Raw genomic sequence first — 21818 nt, forward strand, 5'->3', positions numbered from 1 at the left:
CTACTTTATATGGCATTACATGTCCTATTTTGTAGCTACTTATTTATTTATCTCCATTAAAATATTTATGTTCAAACAAGGTTGTGTTCCTCTGAAAGGGTTATGCTGAGTTTTCTGAAGTTGCATTGGCATCTTTAGTGTTCTGTAGACACAAATTCCGTTGACTGCAAAAAACCCTGCCTTTATCCCCAGGTTGTTTTGTTGTTGTTTGTTGGTGCTTTTTTTTTTCTTTAAAGCATTGAAATCTTTCTTAACAGATGGAAAGACCCTGACAAACTTCATAAAAACCAGCAAGTTACTGAAGAATGGATTTCAGATTCCCTTTGCCACCTAGTTAGAGGTCCTCCTTAAAAATGTGCTGTTGAAATGGCATTCAAGTTAATCTTTTAAATACTCAATACACAAAAGCACAGTTCATTATATCTAACAAAAGTTTCCAAGGAGCGTGCTAGATTAGAACCCCCTGACATTTATCTAATCAGAGGAAATTATAACATTAATCTTTATTTTTCTATTTAGGAAAAAAGGATGATTCACACAGGTGTTTTAATAGAAAGCAGCAATCATGACTGCAAAGGAAAATGCTGTATCAAGAGTCATCAGCTGCACGCAGTCATTTGTGTTATACAGACAAAAAAAAACAAAAAGTGTTTTTAATTATAATTTAAAATAAAGAAATTTATACATTAAAGGAATATACGGAAAGTTAGGCAAAAACAGCGATTCATAAAAGCAAAGCCCATGCTGAGGCCGTGACAACATTGCTAAGACAAAACAAACAAGGAACAAACAGAACCGGTTTATAGATCTATGAAAGGAAAATCATCTCCCTTCCACATTGTTCCTGTCAGTCTAGGGCTATGGCACTTTTTCCTCATCCATGTCCTGTTCCCTCCTTTTGAGGAAAGCTGTTGAACTACATGGACAAAGCTCTGGAGGGTGGACAAGGAGCTGGGTAGGTGTTCCTGCTCCTTCCCTGCTTCATTGCCCTGATTCCTGACCCCGCCTTCGGAGTTAGTTGCCTCAAGCAATGCTGCACCACTGCACCCACAACAACCTCCAAAATCCTTGGGGAGAAGGGTGTAAGCAGCCCTAAACAAGCTCCTCAAAGCCACCCTTCTGGTGACCATTTGGTCGCACGCAGGATGTGCTGAACTGCAGTGTCCCATGGTTGTTGGCAAGCCTCAGATGAGGAGCTTGTCTCTGCTCACTTTGTGTCCCAGAGCAATTCCTCTCACTCAACAGCATTCTTAGACCCCAATCCTGAACTTTTTCTTCTAGAGACAACCAGTAAATACAGGATAGTTTAGATCTCATTCAAAACAGACCCACCGACATCTCACTTAAGCACAGAGTAAAACGCAGACAGTCACTGTGGGACTCTGCGCTGCTTTTTGCCTCGTGGCACCCTGTCTGTGCTGCCATAACACACGTGGCACCTCCTGCGAAACTGCAGGTAAAGGAACATCTGCTTCCTCTAACAAAGCATACATCGCAAATGAATCTTCCAGTAGCTCTCAAGTGTTTGTATCTCCAATACATTGCCAAGAGCAGCTCTCCATGCAACAACACCTGGATACCCAGCTAGAAAATTAAGGTTAACAACAGAATAATCATGCAGAAAGTTAATTGTGGATTCCTAGGGGAAAAAAAAGTTTGACTAAACGTGCATGCTGAATCAGCAAACAGGGCAGTAAGCATTTACCTTGATACTGGGCACTGAACCCCTTCTGCCTGTGGTTGCCATCTGATGTGAAGTGAAGCCGCAGCCAATTTTTACTGCTGATAACCGGGGCCGGCAGATTCATTCCAGTAAACCTGCAAGAAACCAACCAGTAACAGCCAAATGTTATTTGGACTGTGAATTGCACCAAACCCACCTGTCCTTCCACAGTCAATCCTCCTCCTATATGAGTATCAGAGATCCTGAATGTGTTCCATGTGCTCAAAGCAAGCACCCCATACAAAAGAAAAATCAGATGAGAACACTCAATTTTCATTCATCCCCAAAGCCCAGTGGCGTGTGCGAGCCCTCCCAGCTGCAGCGAGCACCCTGGGGAGGGAGCTGAGGAAGATGCAGCCCTTCCCCAGGCCCGGCTAGCAGGGGAGTGGGGACGGGAAGCCCTTAAGCCCTTTCGGGAGGCATCTATAGCAGCACCCGCTGCAGCTGGACACTCCTGCACCACGAGGAAGAGCGGAAGGAACAGAACCCCACTGAACTGGAGGAGCTCTGCACGTTCCTCCAGAGTAGCACTGCTTTCATAACTGTCACCTTTTGTTATCTTATTGATATCACACTGAAATCACATAATCATCTCGGGGGCATACCACACCTAAAGCAAGCAAGGTGAGCTCGGCTCTCAAGCTCATTCAGTTCCTGTCTTCATGTCTGGGTAACTCTTCTTTAAAATAATAAAGTTTATTTTAACTGAGGGAGATAAAGCATTGCAAGAACAATTTTCTTTTACTGGGAACAGGTAGCAAGAAGCAATGATTTATGATCTATCCCAACCTGGAGAAGATTATAACCATCAAACATGAGGTGGAAAGCTCCACAGCCATTTATCAGTCCTTCAACAACTTTCTTCTTTGTACCACTTTATACCTCTTTAAAAAAAATACTGTTTGCTTTATTAAACTTTAGGCCATAATTCCTGGTTGAGTTGTCACATGCCAAGCCTTAGTACAGAACGATGTTTACCTAAGTCACAGCACCCTTGAATTGAGCTACATAATGTTAACATTAACCATGGTAAGGTGAACAACACTACCATGGCAAAAGCTATTATGGAATCCTATTATTGTTAGCTAAAGCCCATTTGATTTTTTTATCACAGACTGTCACTTATTTAAAAAAATATTAGCACTTCAATACCTTTTTTTTAGATGAAGGTAAAAGTATACCGTGTATCTATTAGATTCAGAAGGATACTTGCATCTTTAATATAACTACCCAATTTCAAGAGTAGAACTGAAGCCTAGAAAATATTTTAAAAGTCCTTCACTCACCTAACACCTCCAGAGGTACTCTAAATTTTTTCTAAGGCAAACAGCAGGGAACCAGGCTGATACTTGGCAGCTTATTTATTAATGGTAGATGAACTGCAGCATAATCCTGCCCCGCTCGCTAATGAAGCAGCGAAGATGATTACGCTGCATAACTAACGCACCTCTGCCACCTACAGTACAGACTAAACCACGTATTATCTTGGAGAGTTAAGCTGAATTCTGCATAATTATGAAGCATGACTGAAAACATTCTTTACGCTATAAAATTGTTTAAGATTGTTGCTGAACATTTCTCTATTGATATTTTTGTGCCAATTTTGTCGACCCTTCTAAAATACCAGGTCTTCCAAAAATGATATTTATATGGCATTTTTCCATCCTTGCTTAACTCAAAGTTAGCTGAAACCATTTTAATTTGATACTTTTTCAAATAACTAAGTTCCAACAAACACATTTTGGGCTGAGATCAAACATGGGATGTCTAAAACCAATTCTGAGAAAGTTACCACGGCTGGTTGTTATGACAACATCTTTAAACTTAATACTCTTACCCCCAAAGACTATTTTATTATTTGGAATCAATAGTCAAACTTCTCATAAAGAATCTTTAGGTACGCAGAGCCAAATTTTGCTTTCATAACTGTGCAGAGCGGAGTAATTCGATTGCCTGATGTAAGAACTAGAGAAGAATAAAGTTAACCTGCCTGAATGCTGCAGAATTTCACCCTCCTCTTCCCCCACCCATTTTTAACACGTATCCTTTTGAGAAGTGGATTCTGCAGCCTGCTGACTGTGGTTTACTTACATATACACTTACTTTTACATACACGAATTGTCTGCTATTAACTTCCAAGAATCCTGCATACATAAAGTGAAATGCTAGAATTCAACCAGCTGAGTGAATAAACACATTGAAAACCAGTTAGAAAAATTAACATACAGTACTACTTGCTACCTTTGCAATACCATAAAAAAACAAAGTTTATGAAGGCAAAAGCAGAAGTATAGAAAAATAACCAGTCATAACCACAAGCGTTTTGCACTGCTGTAAAGTATTATAGAAGATTTAGGGTGAGGGACAATGACTCCCTGAATTTCCTGCGTGGAAGTTCATCAGCACCATATGTCATTTGCTTAAGACGTTGACAGCTTTTTGAAAGAACTAAATCAGCCAAGAAATCACTATCGGGTCCTCATTTCCATACACACCAGTGCTCAAACTCTCAGCACACAAAAAGACTGTATTCTCCAGGGCTCTAGCTGAACAGACTCCCTCTTCTCACTTTTATCTCCCTATTCCTTTTATTTCTGAAGTTAAGCAGCTCATTGTTAACGTCAGGTTGCACGATTTGGAGCTATTTTAGATCCCAAATGCTGCTGGCCATTGGCATCCAACTGGGATTTTGCACTGAAGCAGCACTGGAGCACCAGCTGAGACACACCAACAGTGATGGCAAGGAGGAACAAAGCAGCTGCTGCCTTTTTACACAGGTCTCAGGCTAAGAACAGAGCCCCAGCAGGGCTGTTTTGGCTGGGTACCCCATGGAAGTGTCCAGGATGGACGCATGGTACAGCACCATGCACCACAGGAAAAGCACCAACAGTTTTTTTGTTTGTTTGGTTTTTTTTGGGGGGGAACCCTCCAAAAGAACAAAGCAAACAAACCACTGCGGTGGGCTGAACTGTGACTGCAGATGGCCACCCGCTCAACATCAAATCCCCACCTCAGACACAGGTTGCTTCACCTGAGCAGCTCCATCTGGCACTCGGGGCTATGGAGGAGAAAAAAACACAGTGCTGCAGGAGGGAACATGCTGGAAGGTGCAAGCTGTAATCCCAGAGCTGCAGCTTCTCCTGCTTCACGTTATCCAGGCAGCAGGCAAGCCACCGTCACGCAGCCAGACCAAAAGCATCCCCATCTCCCACCTTTTCCTCAGCTGCTGCTGCTACTGAGTCTGCAGGTCCACAATGGCAGAAAGAAGGGCTCATTCCCAATGAAATCATGCTGCCCAGCACCAGACTGGATAGGTCAGGGATGAAATGTTCTGATGGGTAAGAAACCAAATGGCTACAGCTACACTTTTAATAGAAAACATTGTGCTCACCTGCAGTTAACTACTACCTTTTCACTATAAGGCTCCCACAGGTTTGAAATAATCGCTAGGAAGAATTAATGGTTAATTGATAATGGAATATTTAATTACAGATAAACACAGTTGATCTGAAGCAGCTGCATGGTCCTTGAATGCAAATGCCCTGGCTGCTGCTGCTGAATCTCATATGAAGTGGGAAGGATGCTCAGCAGGCAAGAGTCAACAGCAATCACTAAAAGCAGAGAAAACACCCCAACTGTCCTGCATGAGCCACCACCAACTTTTCTGTGCATAGGGGTAATGCCAGTCAGCACCCATTAGCACTGCTAAACCACCAGACAAAGTGACAGCAACACGAAACAAAAAGGCACACGGTAAAGGCTAAAACAATCTCTTGGCGAGGACGCTGATTGCACTGTGACACGGACCACATGATGTTTATACCTCCAACTTTTCAAGGTCACGTTATTTTTGTTTTATAAACCCAGCGCTGCCTTGTTGTCTTCAATAAGGAGGAAATACATCACAGAGAGTTTAAAATGCCCAGAGCTAATTAAAAGCTGAAACTTCTTTCCGCGTTCCCCAACACACTTTTGTGCTACATTAAGTAGCTGAAGTTTCAACACCTACCATTAGCCCAATAAATGATTGGATTTCTAATAGAGGGGCTTTTATTCACATGACTCATTGGACTATTTTTGACCTCTGCTACTTCACTTTTCCGTATTCCAGGGTTTTGTGTCTGTTTTTTAAAAGTCTATTAGTAATTTGCAAAAACTTTTCAAGCCTCTCCATGTCCATTTCCTCTTCCTCCTCCCCTTCACTGCTGCCATTGTCAGGAGATATGAATCACTGGATTAAATATGCAGCTTCCTGAATATGACAACATGTTAACTGGAAATCTGGGCTCTGGGATGACTAACTAGCAATGTAAGAATTGGTGGTGGCTTGTTTTTTAAAGTAAAATCAATAACCATTACTCACTGATGGAAATTCAGTACCCATTCTATATTAAATATCGTCTCAATTCAGGAGTCACTTGGAGAAAGAAATGAACTGAGCTTGCCCCCAGGAGCAGCCTCCACAGCCGTGCCTGAGCCTGCAAATACAAACAGCTCTCTGGAGGCAACCAGAGGCAAAGGAGGTTGGACAATGAACAAGCTCATTTCAGCCCTGGCTTCAGTCTCGTCCCCCACTGACCATGTTTTTGGACACTGGCTTGTGCTCTACCTATAGAAGGCCCCTGAAATCACAATTTGCCATTTGAACCACACGAATACTTCGCATGAGAAAGAATCTGTTAAGATATGCCTAAGATACTGTAAGATACTGAATAAAGCTGATCAAATTTGAAGGGTCCTCAACACCAATGTCAAGCAACCAGTGCAGAGAAACCAGTGCTCAGAAAGCACAGGAACTCCTGTAATTGCTTGAAGAGCATTTACCAGCCCCAGGAAAAACTCAATGGCAGTGAGGATTTAGAAATAATGTGTTTCTTCATAGCTAAGCCTGATTTTTAATTCCCTCCCGCAGTTTAAGCTCATCCTATGCACAGCGCATAGAGAACAGATTTTAGCTTTTTATGTCACAGTCCTTTGTGATACAGGCAACAAAAGGCACGTTCCCAGCACACAGGGGGAGCTTTGAGGACAGCAGGCTCTGGGCTCCCCACAGGAGCTGATCTCACCAGGTAAATACCCAGAAGAGGGAGAACAGAGAGCTTCTGACCTGCTGCTGTGCAGACAGGAGGCTTTGAACACGAACAACCATTTTAATCTTAGCTCTTCTCTGAATAAGCAGGGAAAAAAGCTGCTCTAGGAGCACTTGGGTCATTCTGTGGTTGAACGAGGTCGGTGGAACAGTTTATTTACGCACATTTGTGATCAGGCTGCAAGTCCCAGCTGTTTGTTCCATCAGCATGGCAGAGGAGGACTACGGTAGGAGGGGCCCGGCAGAAGACAAGAGTTCATGTTGTGATCAAAGGTTTTAAATGAACTAGAGAGAAATATGGGCATGCCAGGCACTGCTCTCAGGTTCCAGGCAGATTAATCTGCTGCAGATACGTGCACGGTACACTACATGAAGCTTTCCCTCTGCTGTACCAGGTACTAGATCTGCTTAAATTTCAGACCATATTAAATTCTGGGGGGAAAAAGAACAAACAAAAAGCCAACACAGATACTCAGCAATAACTTCCAACATACTCCATAACCTTTTTTTTTTTTTTCCCCAGCAGGTATTTGTGACTTCATTATTCCTTTTCAAACCGAAACCCCTGCAGCATTTGCAGATTTTCCAAATTTCACTCTTCCCTTGTACTTTGTTGAGACAGCTCCTAATCCTCACTCTGTCCCTGGGCCCCCACCCTGCACGCTGGCTGCAAGTTTAGATGGCCTGTCAAAAAAGCACCTCTCAAGCACCAGGTTCTGAGACTTTTACCAATTTTATCCCAAAGGGCTTCCAACATTTTTAACGTAAGCTCTAAGGCATTTTATTCTTAAGTGAAATTGAAACCGCTAAGTTAAACGCAGCTCCTGCGATACTCCTTTATTGCATAATGCAGGAAGGTTAATGGTATCAAAGCTCTTCTTTTGAGCAAAAGTAGTGAAGTGTGATTTTCTCAACTATTTTCTTTTTTTCTTCTTTCACTCTTGTATTTCACATTGGAATCCAGCATTAAATATTTATACCACTCAGTCATCACTCAGTCATCCATTCCTCCCTTGGCACAATTAGTATTATTGTACATGGATGGCAATGATTAATCTGCATTCACGCACCATTATCTATTTACAATCCCAATTCCAGCTTTAATTTGGTTCCACATGGAGAGAAAGAAAGAAAAAGAAAAATCAATAAAATGTCAGAAAGTGAGTTAGAGCACTAGAATAGTAGGAGGAGATATTTGCAGGCAGAAGATCCAATTTGAACTACCCTGAAATTTTATAAGTATGAATTTGACCACAGTACTTCCTACAGAACCCAAACAGAGCGAGCAGTTCATTGTACAGATGCTACACAAACTGACTGCAAGAAAGCCTGAAGTCAAAGGTCACAACTGGAGTTAGGAACTCTACTTGAAATCCCATTACATCGAGTGCATTATTTGGAGAGAATGAATTTAAGCATGAACTTGAAGGCACACACAAGCCCTGGTGCTATTCAGAATCAGGATGTAGCCAGACACCATCTGAAATAAGCCCAAACAGATAAAAGACAAGGAAACAACTTTAGTGGCAGTAGTAGTACTGCCTTATGTTTTAGCAGGGACCAAGCTGAGCCTGAGAGGGGTGCTTGCATTTCCAAGGTCACACCAACATTATCACAGGATTGGGAGTTGAGCTCTGAGGTTTTAAGATTCAGAAAAAAAGCTTTTCTGACTGACGGGACATGGAATACCTGGCACCTCTGACACCTTCGTGGGACTTTGACTCATCAACGGCCACGTCAGACACGAGCAATACACGACTGGGGAAGGCTTGGAGTCATTCTGCTGGTCTCCATGTCTCTCCTCTCCCAACCCCAAACCTCTGCATCTCAGAGGTACCTGGAATTAATCGTTCCAGCCGTTCAGGATCCCATCCAAGCGTTGCTGAGACACACCTTGTGTGCTCGGGGCACAGAGCTGGCACCAGCTGAGCCCCGGCCCCCAGTGCTGCTTGGCAGCCCCGCAGCGCGGCCTAGTCGCAGCCGGCAGCTTCCTCATAGCCACAGCCCCTGGGGCTCCATCGCACAGCAGCACTGGGACTCTAGGGATTGATTCTTCCTTTCAGTACGACTAGGGGACATATTGCTGAAGACATTCATAGCTGTGCATCATTATTCACTTCACCCGTATTTTTAACTTTTCATCCAAACCTCTGCTCATATTATCATGAGAGGTGAAGTACCATCAATTTTGAGCATCTTATTTAGCATGCCTGCTCTCTTAAACAAAGTATACTTAAGCACCTCTACACCTCGTTTTTTGGTGGCAAGAGACATCTCAGCACAATGGACTTTTACAAGGAAAATGAATAATTAGATCAAGTTATTGTTCCTCACTAAATGCTCTAGGGGATGGAAAGAATACACCTGCATCTTAATGAAAGAAGCCTCCCGATTCGGATTCCACCTGATTCTTAGTTCCTGGATGCAGCTCTAGGGCTAAATTCCCCTCCTGATTTAACTGGGTCACAGCACTTTTGACCTCAAATACTCTGCCACCTGCCTGTTTTCTCTCAGCAGAGCTGCACAGATCTTTTAACAACAGAATTCAGATTCAGCTCCAAGAGCAACAAATTTCTCCCAAAGCCTTCCAGTTGTGATATCTGCCTCTACCACCTCCAAAACCAGTAATGGAAATGAAATCTGATTAGTTTATCACTCAGCTTGCTTACTCTTTTTCCTCCCACCCCCATTCCATCTAAAGATGAAAGCATTTCCGTGCAGCAGCAAACCATCAGTCATTGACATCAACCTTAATTAATGCCTGCTCCCAGATAAATTTGCTGGCTAAAAGCAAATCAATACTTTTTTTTGCAGGAGCCTTTACACTGAAGTTTTCTTAATTCTTCATTTTTTTAAGTGACATTCCTCAGCTCATCTTTAAAAGAGTGTAAACCAAAACCTTGGCTGATACAAGTCAACATGGCTCCATTGGAGACAACAGAGCCAAACTAATTTACACTGTGCAGGGGATCTGACAATCTAATTTCTCTGCTGTTTTCCTTAACCTATGAAATGCTTCAAAATTATTTCAGTCTCATTAGTCTGAATTCTCTTGGATCTCCATGCTAGATTAATTATGGTCACTTAATGAAAGAATCCATTAGTCCACATACATTTCTGAAGCTGTCACAATGAAGCAATTCAACAGATAAGATGGTCTCTGAGGAATTCTTATTAAGCGAACCAGTATTTATGCACACACCTCCCTACTACACATAATTGGTTTCTTACATTTACACAGAGAATTACATACATATATGTACACATGCATGCATATATAAGCATGCATTAAATATAAAAAAGTAAACGGCTTATCTTGTAGGTAAATACTTAGTTTTCAAGGCATTAACAGAGTTTAGATTTGCATTTTTGGAATAAAATCCACTTCAACCTGAAGGCATAATTTGACATGCCACTTACGACAGCAATGAGCAAAATGCAGATGGTGCATAAAGGTAATTGTAAAGTAGTCAAGCTGGCCATGAACAGAGAGAGAGTCTGTCTTCATCGTAATGCAGCTAAAGCCACATTCCTGCTTCAACTGCAAAGCACTGCCGAGTGGGACAGAGTCTGGACGTGGGCTTTTTGCCGTGCACCAACAACTGGGGAGCCGCAACCCAGGGCATGAAAAGCTCCCACTCTGTTGATACGGATCCTTCGGGGTAGGTCACTACCAAAAGCTATTAGAAAGGCTCTTCCTCCCACAGAGGACACATTTCGGGGACTGAACAGCACTGCTAACAGGGGGAGCTTGCAGGCTTCTTGCAAAAGGAAAAAGAAGGGCCCATTTCCCCCCACTCAAGTAAAAGGGACCTCAATGCAGCCACCCTCACTACAAACTGATTCAGTAGAATGGAAGTCAACTGACAGAACAAATGTGTTTGTTTATGGCTCAGGAAAGCAAGACTGGAAGAGCACAAACCCATCAACTATGATGGCAGGTACCGGAATAGGAGACCATATTGCTGAAACGGATGCATTTTATTACGTGAAAGTACTTACCATAATACTTCTACTACAGAAACAGCATTTGGCTCCAGTCATACCAAAAGAAAGGTAACAAACATGATTATATTTATTCTATTCAGGAGAAAACAAACACTAACTCAACATAACAGAAGAACAGCTAATGCAATTGAAGCTTACTAATGCCGCATTGCAAATCCCCCAAAGAAATCTGCTACAGCTTTATTACAATTTCTTATAAACCCTTTCTGCCTTATTATCAGTGCTACAGAGATTGTTTTTCTCAGTGCAGGCAGAGTTAGATGTGTTGATAGCAAGAGACACTATTTATTACTTGATAAATAGCAACCGTTTCCATCACTGCAAGCACAGATATACTCACGTCTTTGTCAGTCTAACAATGCACTTAAGTTCCATTAAATTTGGACTCTTTATTGACAGATTAGGCTAGAAAGACATGGGGCATGTTTGCACAACAGTCAGCCCACAAAATTCTGAGGACTGAGCCCAAGAAGTTGAAAGATTATTCAAATTTCAGCCTCTTTGGTTTTCCAGCACACCAGCTGCAGAAATTGCTTCCTTTGGGAACTGGTGCACAATCAGGTCAAGTCACCTTTGCTTTTAAATTCATAAAACTCTGAACTGATACTGCCTTCCACTGCCTAACATTACGACGTCGCATTAAAAATTGAAGATGCCAAGCTTCAGATACAACTGGAGTCTAGGCTGGAGCTCAACCACATTTGGACCAGACAAAAAATTGAGTTTGTTTCTTGTTTTTGTAGTTTCTGCAAAGGCTCTTCTGCAACATAACAAAGAGTCCCGGAAACCAGGAGAAAACAAGACTTGCAAACTGAAGCTTCGGTAACTGACAGCTCTACGAAGACATGCTAGAATTACAGCAGTCATGGCTGTAGAAATTACAACAAAATGCAAAGCAGCCTCAGGATGAAGACAGTAATCAGAAATAGCAAGTTGTCTGAGCAAAGACTATTTTCTGGCTCCACATTTACCACAGTAGGATTTGAATGTGACTGGAGTTTCTACACAGGACTGCAACTTAATGCTGATAATAAATAATGGCACACAACCGTGCCAACTGCAGAAAATACATCTTTACAGGCACAGCACTTTCATTTCCCTTTTAAAGATGAAGGGAACTGATGGGCTGTGTAACAAGGTGAGATGGTAAAGCCTCCAGAGAAAGGTGTAAGCCAGGTCTAATGGCTCCTGCCTCCGGGCAAAAGTCTGAACTAATCAAGTGATGAACGGCCCCTGGGTGCCAGCGCTCCTGCAGCTGCTCAGGACCCCGGTCGCCCCCGGGGTACCGGCCCAATGGGCGCTGATTGATGGCAGCAGCACCAAAGCTTTGGGAACAGCGTGTCCTGTTCCCTTTTCCCCTCCTCATCAAATCACAAGGGGCTGAAAGTTTCATTTATTTTTATTTTCATCATTTTGAAGTGTACATGAACTCAGAACGATGGCAACGTGCCTCGTGGCCAGAAGTCACAGCCTACGTAGGTTGTTTATACGGTGCTTTTATAGGGTACTCAACTCTTACAGCCCCGTGCACTTGTGGCCCTTGCTTAGCCCCTGGAGGAGTGCTGCTCTGTTCCAGAAAGCATACAGAAAACTGGAACAGGGATCCATCATTACTGTACATCTGGGTGCTTACATAAAAGGGACTACATTTCCAGTCCTTTTAGCAGACAACGGTTTTGAACTATCACGGTCAAGACTGTTTTACTTTGTAACTTCCAACCGCAGTAGGGTGACAGTGAGACTACAATTTCTGTTGAAAAGGGCTTAGTGGAACCATCTGCTTATTTACTCTAGATATTAATTTAGCATGAAGTCCAAAACTGAAGAAAAGCTGCATAATGGCTTCAAGCCAAATCCACAGAAGCCACTTGGTCCTTAAATTCCAACCTCAAAGCTGCTCTAAATACTTCAAGCAAGAGCCTTCGTGCATCCTCCCTGTAGAGAGCACCAAGTGCAGAAGCATGGTGGGACAGGGCAGTGCTCTCAGCAAGTTCCAGCATTCAGCATCACCACCGAGTGCCAGCAACTGGCGACCTACTGGTAAACCATGGAATCTTGCTCAAAATCTAACCCCGGGATCTATTTTGCAATAATACCTAGACCTGCAATATAATTTGACTTTATAAAACATTTTAAGGTACCATTTCCATCAGCTTCAGCAGTTTTTTGACCAGACTGCAGATCTGTATTGCAAGCATTGTGCTTTACAGTCCAGAGACAAAAACGAAATTTTATCCCTGCTCACGCACTATGGCACTGCAGAGCTGTCTGAGAACAAGCTGGAGTCTGTTCCGCCACGTAAATCAGCCGTGTCTCCGTGTGAAACAGCAGACCAAAACCCATCCCTCATTTACACTCGGCACCACAGGATCACACACCAAGGCCAGGAAGTATGGATAGCATCCTCAGCCTCCTTCAAAGTGGTGTGCAATACATTTTTCTCTTGAACATCGCTGTTTGACAGTGATTCAACATGGCTGGTTAGCAGCCTCTTCCATTGCTTAAAAATTACCATGACAGGGTATGGAATGGTTTCTTGTCGTACCATACAGCTAACCACCAAGAGAAAGTAGTTTCCCTTCCTCCTTGGTAGAGCCATGCATGTTTATATAGTGACTGTGTCTGCCTTCATCATCTTTTACATTCATCTCCATGGCAATTTTCTTTTCTAGGCATTGTTAGCTGCCTTTCTGGGAATTTGTTTCCAATCTTATATTTATTCAGAACTGGCATTGCCCCTGCATGCAACAGCTGCTGGAAAATTATATATATCCCATTAACAAACAATACAACTGTGCTGAAAAATACGACCACAAAGCTTGAAGAGGTTTTCTGAAAAGTAAAATTTTATTTATTTTAAATGTAAACCCTCCAGTTCCTGGATACAAACTGATTCTAGATAGAAAAGGAAAAGGTTGTGCTTTTTTTTTTTTTTTCAGAAAGGTACTTTGGTGGGTGGACAAGGTAAAATCCAGGACACCTGCAAAGCTGCTGCACCACTTTCTCATATTGGTGCATTGCTCCTATCAAACCCTTCCATATGTGCTCAACTTTTGTTCAGAATGAGCAGAACCCTTCCCATTAAGCGTTGCTTCCACTCCCTCTTTCCTGAGCGTGCTCTCATGCCAGGACTAATGGGCAAGAGAGGAAGAAACCTTGGGACTCACCACCACCAGTTACACCACAGGACTTCCCATGCAGGCAGTGCCAGGCTCATTCACAGGGATTGAGGTTTGTTGTTATCCTTTAAACTGAAACCAAAAACCCCACTGCTTTATAGATCCATACAAGCAAACACGACTTTGGGATCCTGACAGCCATTTCCATCCGTCGGGAACCTGAGCCTTCCAGAATAGCAATTCTGAATTACAAAAGTCACTTCTGTGCTACCAGCTGCCAAACCTAAGCTTTAAAAATATTTAACTTGGTATTGGACCCTTGCATCAAACTCCGCTCAGTAAAAATACCTTCTACCAGATATCAAAAGAACAATGCCCTTGACATTAGGCACTACAAAGAGGTCAAATGAAAGCAGGTCCATGAACAGCAACCAGCATTTCAGAGCTCAATCTTATCTTCGCCTCAATGTGCATGGCAGGCACGTTACAAGATGGTGTTGTTCTGGCATCTCAGTTAACAGATGTACAAGAGCAACTTTGCTCTACAGGATGGAATAAAGATGCGCTTGCTTTGCTTCATGCTTAAGGCAGGATGAGAACATCCAGAGATGACTGTGTTGTGTGTGATGATTGTGTTATTTTCCTTCTTAAGTCTGGAAGGGATAAAAATATTCCATACTGCAGCCAACTTAAAAATCACTGGAGCTGGAAAAGCAGCGAGAATCTTCATCTTCCTCCCGCTGAACCCACGGCACCTTCCCCTGGCTGCCAGCACAGGCACTGGGCTGTGCAATTCCCTTGTTTCCTACTCCCAAATTGGGAAGACTATAGGATCAGGGAAAGGCACAGAGCTGGCAGAGCAAACACCTGGTCTGCTCCCCAGCCTCCTAAGCAAACCATGCAACTGTCTTCAAATCAAGGGCTTATCTGTTTAGTATCTAACAGGAACAGAAATGACTCCTGATCTTAGCCAACCATGGCAGCCTAAGCCATCACTGAACAGTGAGTTACCTACTTCAGGGTCCTATCTGCTCTGCGTTTCATACTCATCAGCAGGGTCCCTGGGACCTGAGAGAAGATGCTCTCATAGTCAGGCAAGGCTCTGGGACTTACAGGGCCAGGACTCAGCTTTTCAGCCACAAGCACCCTGCAAAAATAGGGCAAATCCATTTAATTTGTAAATTTAATGGAAAAATCCTTCCATAGCAGCATATCACTGCCAGACAAAGAACACAAAGTGCCCTCTCTACACAGCAAGAACATGTCACAGTTACAGCCAGAGCCACAGTTAACACCAGCAACAACACACAAGTTCAACTACGGCCACAGGTAACCTCAGGAACAGCATCGGTGTAACCCACGTGCTCTAGAAGGCACAATCCAATTAATAACCCTTTTCTCTCACGGAAACCTCTTTTGCACCTTCCTACTAAAAGTGAAACTGCCTCTTGGTCTCTAGCATGAACCACTGTAATATTTTATGCCTGCAAGAAGGTTGCAGGGGCAGAGGGAGAAAAAGAATTGAATTACCCTCCAAGGTCATTCAAGCAGACTCTCAGTAAACGAGGTCTCCCTGAAGATTCATAAAACTAAAATATACACGTCTTGTATATTAAAGCTTAAAGAAAAAAAGAGATCAAATATTATTAAAGGTCTGAGTGAGAGCTATAAAAGGCATGGAAAAACAGTGTTGAGCCAAACACAGGATCAAATTCAAAAGGAGCAGAACGGAGGAGAAAAAGATACAGATAGGGATTGTTTCCAACGGCGAACATGTTTACCTCATTAATTTCTGATACTCCCATCCTCCAATCAAGGTGTTTGAAATAGGGCAAAAGTTAAACAAAAACTAGGCACAGTTCCCAGAACAGCAGCCTGGGAGCACTGTATCTTGCGCAGACAGCCCACCAGTAAATCCCTCAGCATTTCGCACAGAAGAGGTCACTGTATGATTATCGACAGCACCAACGGGGGAAGCGGGCAAGGTGACACAGGAGGCTGATGGCCGAGAGCCCAGCTCCCCCAGGCTGGTGCTCTTGTCTCATGTGCAGTCTGCTTAAAAGCCTGGATGTGCTGGGGATAAAGACCTTATTCTGGAAGTCACATATACACGCCAGTTTATTTGTTCTCATACCCTTCCTGTATTTTACACAACAGGCAGAACATTCCTGTCCCACGTTTGTTCCAGGCCCAGAGCTGTAACTACCCACAGACCAGAGCCGGAGAACAGACCAAGTCAATGCGCTAATGCTGGGCGTTTCAGGAGCTCCTCACAGAAGTCACCAATGCCACCAACTGCATTAACCACTCTGTCCCCTCCATCAGAGCCCAGCACCCCCCTGGTCCAGGCACGAAGGGCTCTCAGCGGCTGCCCTCCAGATTCCTGGCCCCGTTTGCAGGGCAGCCAGCCCCCTCCAGGCCTCCCCCCTTCCCTTCGGAAGGGCAGCGCTGCTGTGGCTCAAGTAGGGCTAATAAAAAGGCAGGCAACAAAAAAGATTTCTGTGGGATCACCGAGAGGAGGTTTTATGAGGGAGAGAAGATTCAGTAATGATGATGTTGAAGAAGCAGTACAGGGTGGTCCCCCGTGGTAATTTCTACAGTGACTACAGAAGTATAATATATAGGATTATTGCAAGGAAATCTCTCATAATGAAGCAGATTCTTAACTTGGTTTGACATTGTCATTTTACACTACGCTATTTAATGTGAGACCAGCAAAGTAATAAATACTTATTTTGCCAGGATATCAAAGCCCTGTGAGAGGTGCAATATACTAGTTACAGCAATGAATTGTTAAGCTAGATTCTCATTTTTGCACTGAATACTTCATTGTCCTCATTGCCTCTTTAGAGAGAAAAAGAGTTACCTGCTTAAACCACACTGGAAGGTTTGATATTGCATTCTCTGATAAGTTAATGTTTGAGCTTTACTGTATCTAGTGGCAGACACAAGGAAGCTTCTTCAGCAACATCCAGTCAATGAAGCTATGGAAAAAATAAGACTTGTTTTTCCCCTTTGCTCACACAAAAAGTTTCTTTCCCAGGTCATCATTAATGGCTTCAGCTTTTCCTGTCAAAGGAAAGGTTTTGAAGAGGTCCTTGCAAGGTCACGTATATTTACTTAGCAAGCAATTGAATAATTGGAGCAGAAGAGCATAAACCACCCTTAATGGTGAATTATTTAAAAAAATCCATTTTCAAGAGGCTAGTGTAACAAAATAGTTTGCTGTTGAGAGAATTCCAAGCATTTGATCCAAGTAAATAAATGATTGTTTCTGAGGATCAAGCGGTACATTCTCATCAGCAAAGTGCGGACTCTTGTGTCTGCCTTGGAGAGCCAGCACATCTGACAGCAGAGCAGCAACTCCACTTCAGAGATTCCCTCAGTGAAAGCTTTCAGAAAAGGAAAACACTCATTTAAACTTCTGCCTGCCTGTTTTCTCCCATCTCCTCCACACATTTGCAGTCAGGTTATAACAGGGCTATCAGCGATGCCCGCTGCCTCCTCTGACAAGAGCCCACAGCTCACTGGCTGTGCTCAAAGTCATGAGAAAGGTTTAAAGAAAAAAGCTGTTGATGGACTTGGGTACCATTTTATCACACAAACCATAGCATTGTAAAAATAATCGCAGCCCTTGAAAATTTGATGTCTGCAGTATTTGATCTGTTGAATCAGCTGTATTTAAGAAAACAATGCAAAAATTACAAAAATCTCCACAATGTGAACAATTCCTATTACAATCTAGATAGTCCATAAGGATGGAGCCCATGGCTACAGGCAGTAAATGACTGCAGGGACACAACCTGTTATGTCCCCAAAGAACTTACATCTCCCAGAGAAAAAGCAAGAAAAGTAGAAGGGAATTACCCAAGGTCACAGAAGTGGACTACAGCAAGCTGTGTAGCAGGAGTAAGCCTACAAATTTTAGAAGTCATTTAACGTACAGAATATACACTACAGCTACACAACAGTCGAGCAAAAAGCAGGGCACTTGTATAAAATACTTTGCTCAGACAAAAGTTTGGAGGAGGGAGAAGGATCGGTTAATTTGGGCTGTTTCCTGCTGTCTGCTTAATATCAATGGAGGTAGCTTGCGTCTGTTCTAGAGTTGGACAGCGAGAGTAACAGAGATTTAATTGGCATGAAGCCCATGGCAGCCTCTGCCAGAACAGCTGCTGCCTGGCTGGGAGAAAAGCCATTCTTCTTGCCAGTGTCCTCCAGTACCAGCACACCAAAGACAAACAGCTACGTGGTGCGTTTCTTACCTTATAGGCTATCTGAGGACTTAAGGTTAGTAAAACACACCTATGTGTGCACACAGAGGTTAAAGAAGTTCGCTCTACACTTCAACACGTTTAGCATCAACTCTCCCAAGCGACCCCGGCATGGAAAGGGCAGCGGTGCCAAGCAGTGTGCTACTGGAGAGGCTCAGCCTTCACTGGGCAGAGCACAGCTGGAGAGGGAGGTGGGCATTGACTGGGGCTTGGTTACTGTGCTTTGGGTGACCTGCTTCTGCTCCAGCTTTGTTTTGTTTTAAATACATATGGTATTACTTCGTGGAGCCCCGGATATCTGTAGGTGGAAGTACTAGAAAGAAGGCAGTTGTTATAAACAAAGGAAATATTGTTAGAGTTTGGGGGTCGAGGAATCATTACCAGAGAACTGGAAACACACACGCTATTTTTGTAATTGTACATAAGATGTGCATAGTAAGAGCAACCTCCTCTACCTGTTGGTGTACATCAAACTTCATTATGATAACTCTATTGAAGTGCAGGTGAGTCATTTAATATTTGCTGCGCCACTGTTAAATTACCAACGAGTACAACCGGGAATGGATTTTTACAGCCACGAGATTAAATTATACACCCTCACTTCACTCCCAGAAAGGACACTCACTGATAAAAGGAAAAGTCTCCAGTAACAATGAATAACAGGTGCATTAAAATAAAAATCAGCTAACGGGGGGAGGCGCATTGTCTGTTCTGTTGACAAACGTTACCAAAATACACAATTCAAACCACAGTAGGCATGAGAGGGAGGTGATCTCACTATCAAGGAAAAACAGGCAGCATGTTCAATTCAAACAAATGCTATCAAGAAATATTCCTGAGATCAGTACTCCTTGAACCTTTGTTATCTTACCCAACAGCATCTTATCTAGGGATTCGCAGCACTTCAACATTTACATACAGCATTTAAAATAATTCCTCTAGAATAAACTGCTTATCATTTCCATGATGTCCCTTCCCCTCATTTACAAGATGGCTTTGCAGTTTGTCCTTTATTTTTCCCCACATGTAACGCATCTGAGCTGTACTCCATGCAAAGAGAAGCCGTGTCCTGGGTTAGATGAGCAAGAAGCTCACGACAAAGTATGAGCGGAGCGAGGCCCCCAGCTGACAAACCAGAAGCACAGGCAGCCCCAACATCAGGATAAAGTAAATGATCAGCCTCACATCTTAGCACAGAGCCTCACTAAATGATTTTGTTGACAACCCAGAGAGACAACAAGGAACAGCCACAAACATTTATGATCCCAGTAACCTGTGGAGATGATGTCCTTGGCCATGCCATCAAGACAATGAGCAGAGTAAAATGATCTTCCCACGAAGAAAAAGCTTCATAATACTTTCATCTGGGTATCAGCCAAAAATTCTTCCTCAGGGGACATGAATTCTAGTGGTGCAGGAGATGTTTAATTCCCATTGAAGCCAGCAATGCACAGCCTGTTTGATACCAGCCAGTCCATCAGATGAGGGATCTGAAACCAGCCCCGAGATCGTCCTCTGCCAGAGCAGGCAGAGGGCAGAGAAGCAGGAGAGTCCCTGCTACCCAGGCACCCTAAGGTGGCCAAAACCCCAAAAATGCCCCTGCACTGCTTTTAGCCCAAAGCCCAGTTCTCTAGGCAGTATCATGCAGTTACTCTTTAATAGCATTTTTTTTTTTTTATGGCATGGAAGAAGGAACTTAATATTGCAATTACTTCATTTAATACCATGTAATGGCTCAACAAGCTTGTCAGCTACCTGCAAAAGAGAAAAGGCAAAGTATGGTATAATTGCACTAAAGTGGAAAACACGAGTAACTACTCATATTAAAAAGAATCAGAAATAAAAAGGCAACATTGTGTGAATTAGAGAGAAAATAAAGCCTTTATGACATGCAGCTGAAGATCTGGCATGGTTTAGCAGCATCTTGAAAACCAGTTCAGCACAAGAGACCATTCTCCTCCCAGTGACCTTAGCTTGCCACAGTCAGGACAATAATGGGGAAACAAGAAAGAAGGAGAAAATGTTGAAAGCATGCACTCTTCATAGGCATGCAGAGTGGATAAATCGCGCTTCTGTACAGAGTTAGTAGGTCAAGGACAAGGCACCTCCAGAGAGATGGTTTTCCTGCGACTGAGTAAGAGAGGTGGTACATGGCAGCATCGGTGTCTGCTCTAAAACCAGCACTTGGCTTTTCAGTGGTCTGGCAGCCCAAGCTCCCAAAGCAGCGGTTAAACAGCCCCTCTGCAAGGTGCAACCAGACTTTACAGACCTCACAATTTTATGGCAGGAAGGAGGAGACGGGAAAAAAAAGCCACCCTTGGTAATAACTTCCCTGATGACCCTCAGTAACATTAAAGGCAAGCATGCCAGCACACAGTTTGAGGTATTGCCAAGGGTAACTACTCCTTACTCCAGCCTGGAAAGGCCCAGAATCAAGTCTCCCAGGCTCTGGACTTGAGTCGTGATGACAATGGCTGGCTGCGCTGTCAGACCGGAGTGACAGCACTTTACCTTCACAGAAGGCGGCAGCAGCAGAAATGGCAAGGACGTGTCTTACTCCCATTTTCTTAGCTGGTTTCTGTCCAGGAAGAAAAGCAGCAGTGTTTGCCACCTCAAAAATAGCTTATGAAGAAGCATTTCACTAAAAGGACCCGTGTGTACACCTCTGCTAAAGAGAGAGCCATTCTGATTAAAATTAAGTCTTTTGCCTTAGCTTTATGCAACTGAGATTACTTCTATCTCTACTAAAGGCAAAACATTCACCAAAATATCATCAGATTATGAAGGGTAACACACATTACTTCTATTTACCCTGTGGTTTTAAAGATAACATTTACCATGTTGGGTCCTTTTTTTTTTTTTTTCCAATCACAAATCTGGCTAAGAAAGACTACAAGAGAAGAAGCTTTCAAAAGTATCTTTAGATTCACACTGTATAATTATGAGAAGCGACAAAGATGACAGTGCTGAACCTTTTCCTTTCTTCTGCTCTTCTATAAATGGTAAGCTTTCAGACATTACACAACTTTGCATCTCTCTACATCATACTTTACATAGATCCTATACGCCTTAGCGTGTCTGATCTTTTCAACTGAACTCTCAAATGTCAACATTCGTTTACCTTATAATTAACATCGTCATGAGCGGTGACATTTTTCTCATCTTCCTGCTTTTTTTGTGTGTCTTGATAGGTTCTGTCAAGGGGCTGTTTTTACTTTCACTTTTTAAAAGAAATAGTAAAAAAATGTTCTTTCAAATTAACAGCTAACATACATTGAAAAGATTGGTGCTGATGAGGCAGTAACTTCGAGCAGTGCCGACCTTTGCAGCTTTCTGGCAATGAATGGAAAGCCAGGGCTTCACGTTTTTCAGTATGCGATCCATGTAGTGTCTTCTGGATTTGTTAGTTTCCTGCATTACCTTTTACATTACTCCTTCCAGCATGAAATTTTCACTTACCAAGGCAAATTGGAACCAATTTCACACCTTCATCAACACTCATTAACTAATAGGCAGAAAGGTAAGGTCTTGGATGAGTGAGCCAGTCATCTAAGCTGGTGAGGTGTTCTTTTTGTTTTGTTTTTAATGAAGTGTCAGATACTAGA

The 21818-nt window shown here is 42.9% G+C and overlaps 1 protein-coding gene across 1 annotated transcript in view; it reads right to left on the reverse strand.

Annotated features, from left to right (window-relative positions):
- The window catches only part of CSMD2 (CUB and Sushi multiple domains 2), a 290461-nt gene that overhangs the window by 164718 nt on the left and 103925 nt on the right, over positions 1–21818 (reverse strand). The window contains exon 6 of the mRNA XM_035562044.1: positions 1706–1818. Within this exon, the coding sequence (XP_035417937.1) occupies positions 1706–1818 (113 nt within the window). The remainder of the gene's footprint in view (positions 1–1705; positions 1819–21818) is intronic.

This window comes from Cygnus atratus, chromosome 23, assembly GCF_013377495.2.
Source record: "Cygnus atratus isolate AKBS03 ecotype Queensland, Australia chromosome 23, CAtr_DNAZoo_HiC_assembly, whole genome shotgun sequence".
Classification (NCBI taxonomy): Eukaryota; Metazoa; Chordata; class Aves; order Anseriformes; family Anatidae; genus Cygnus; species Cygnus atratus.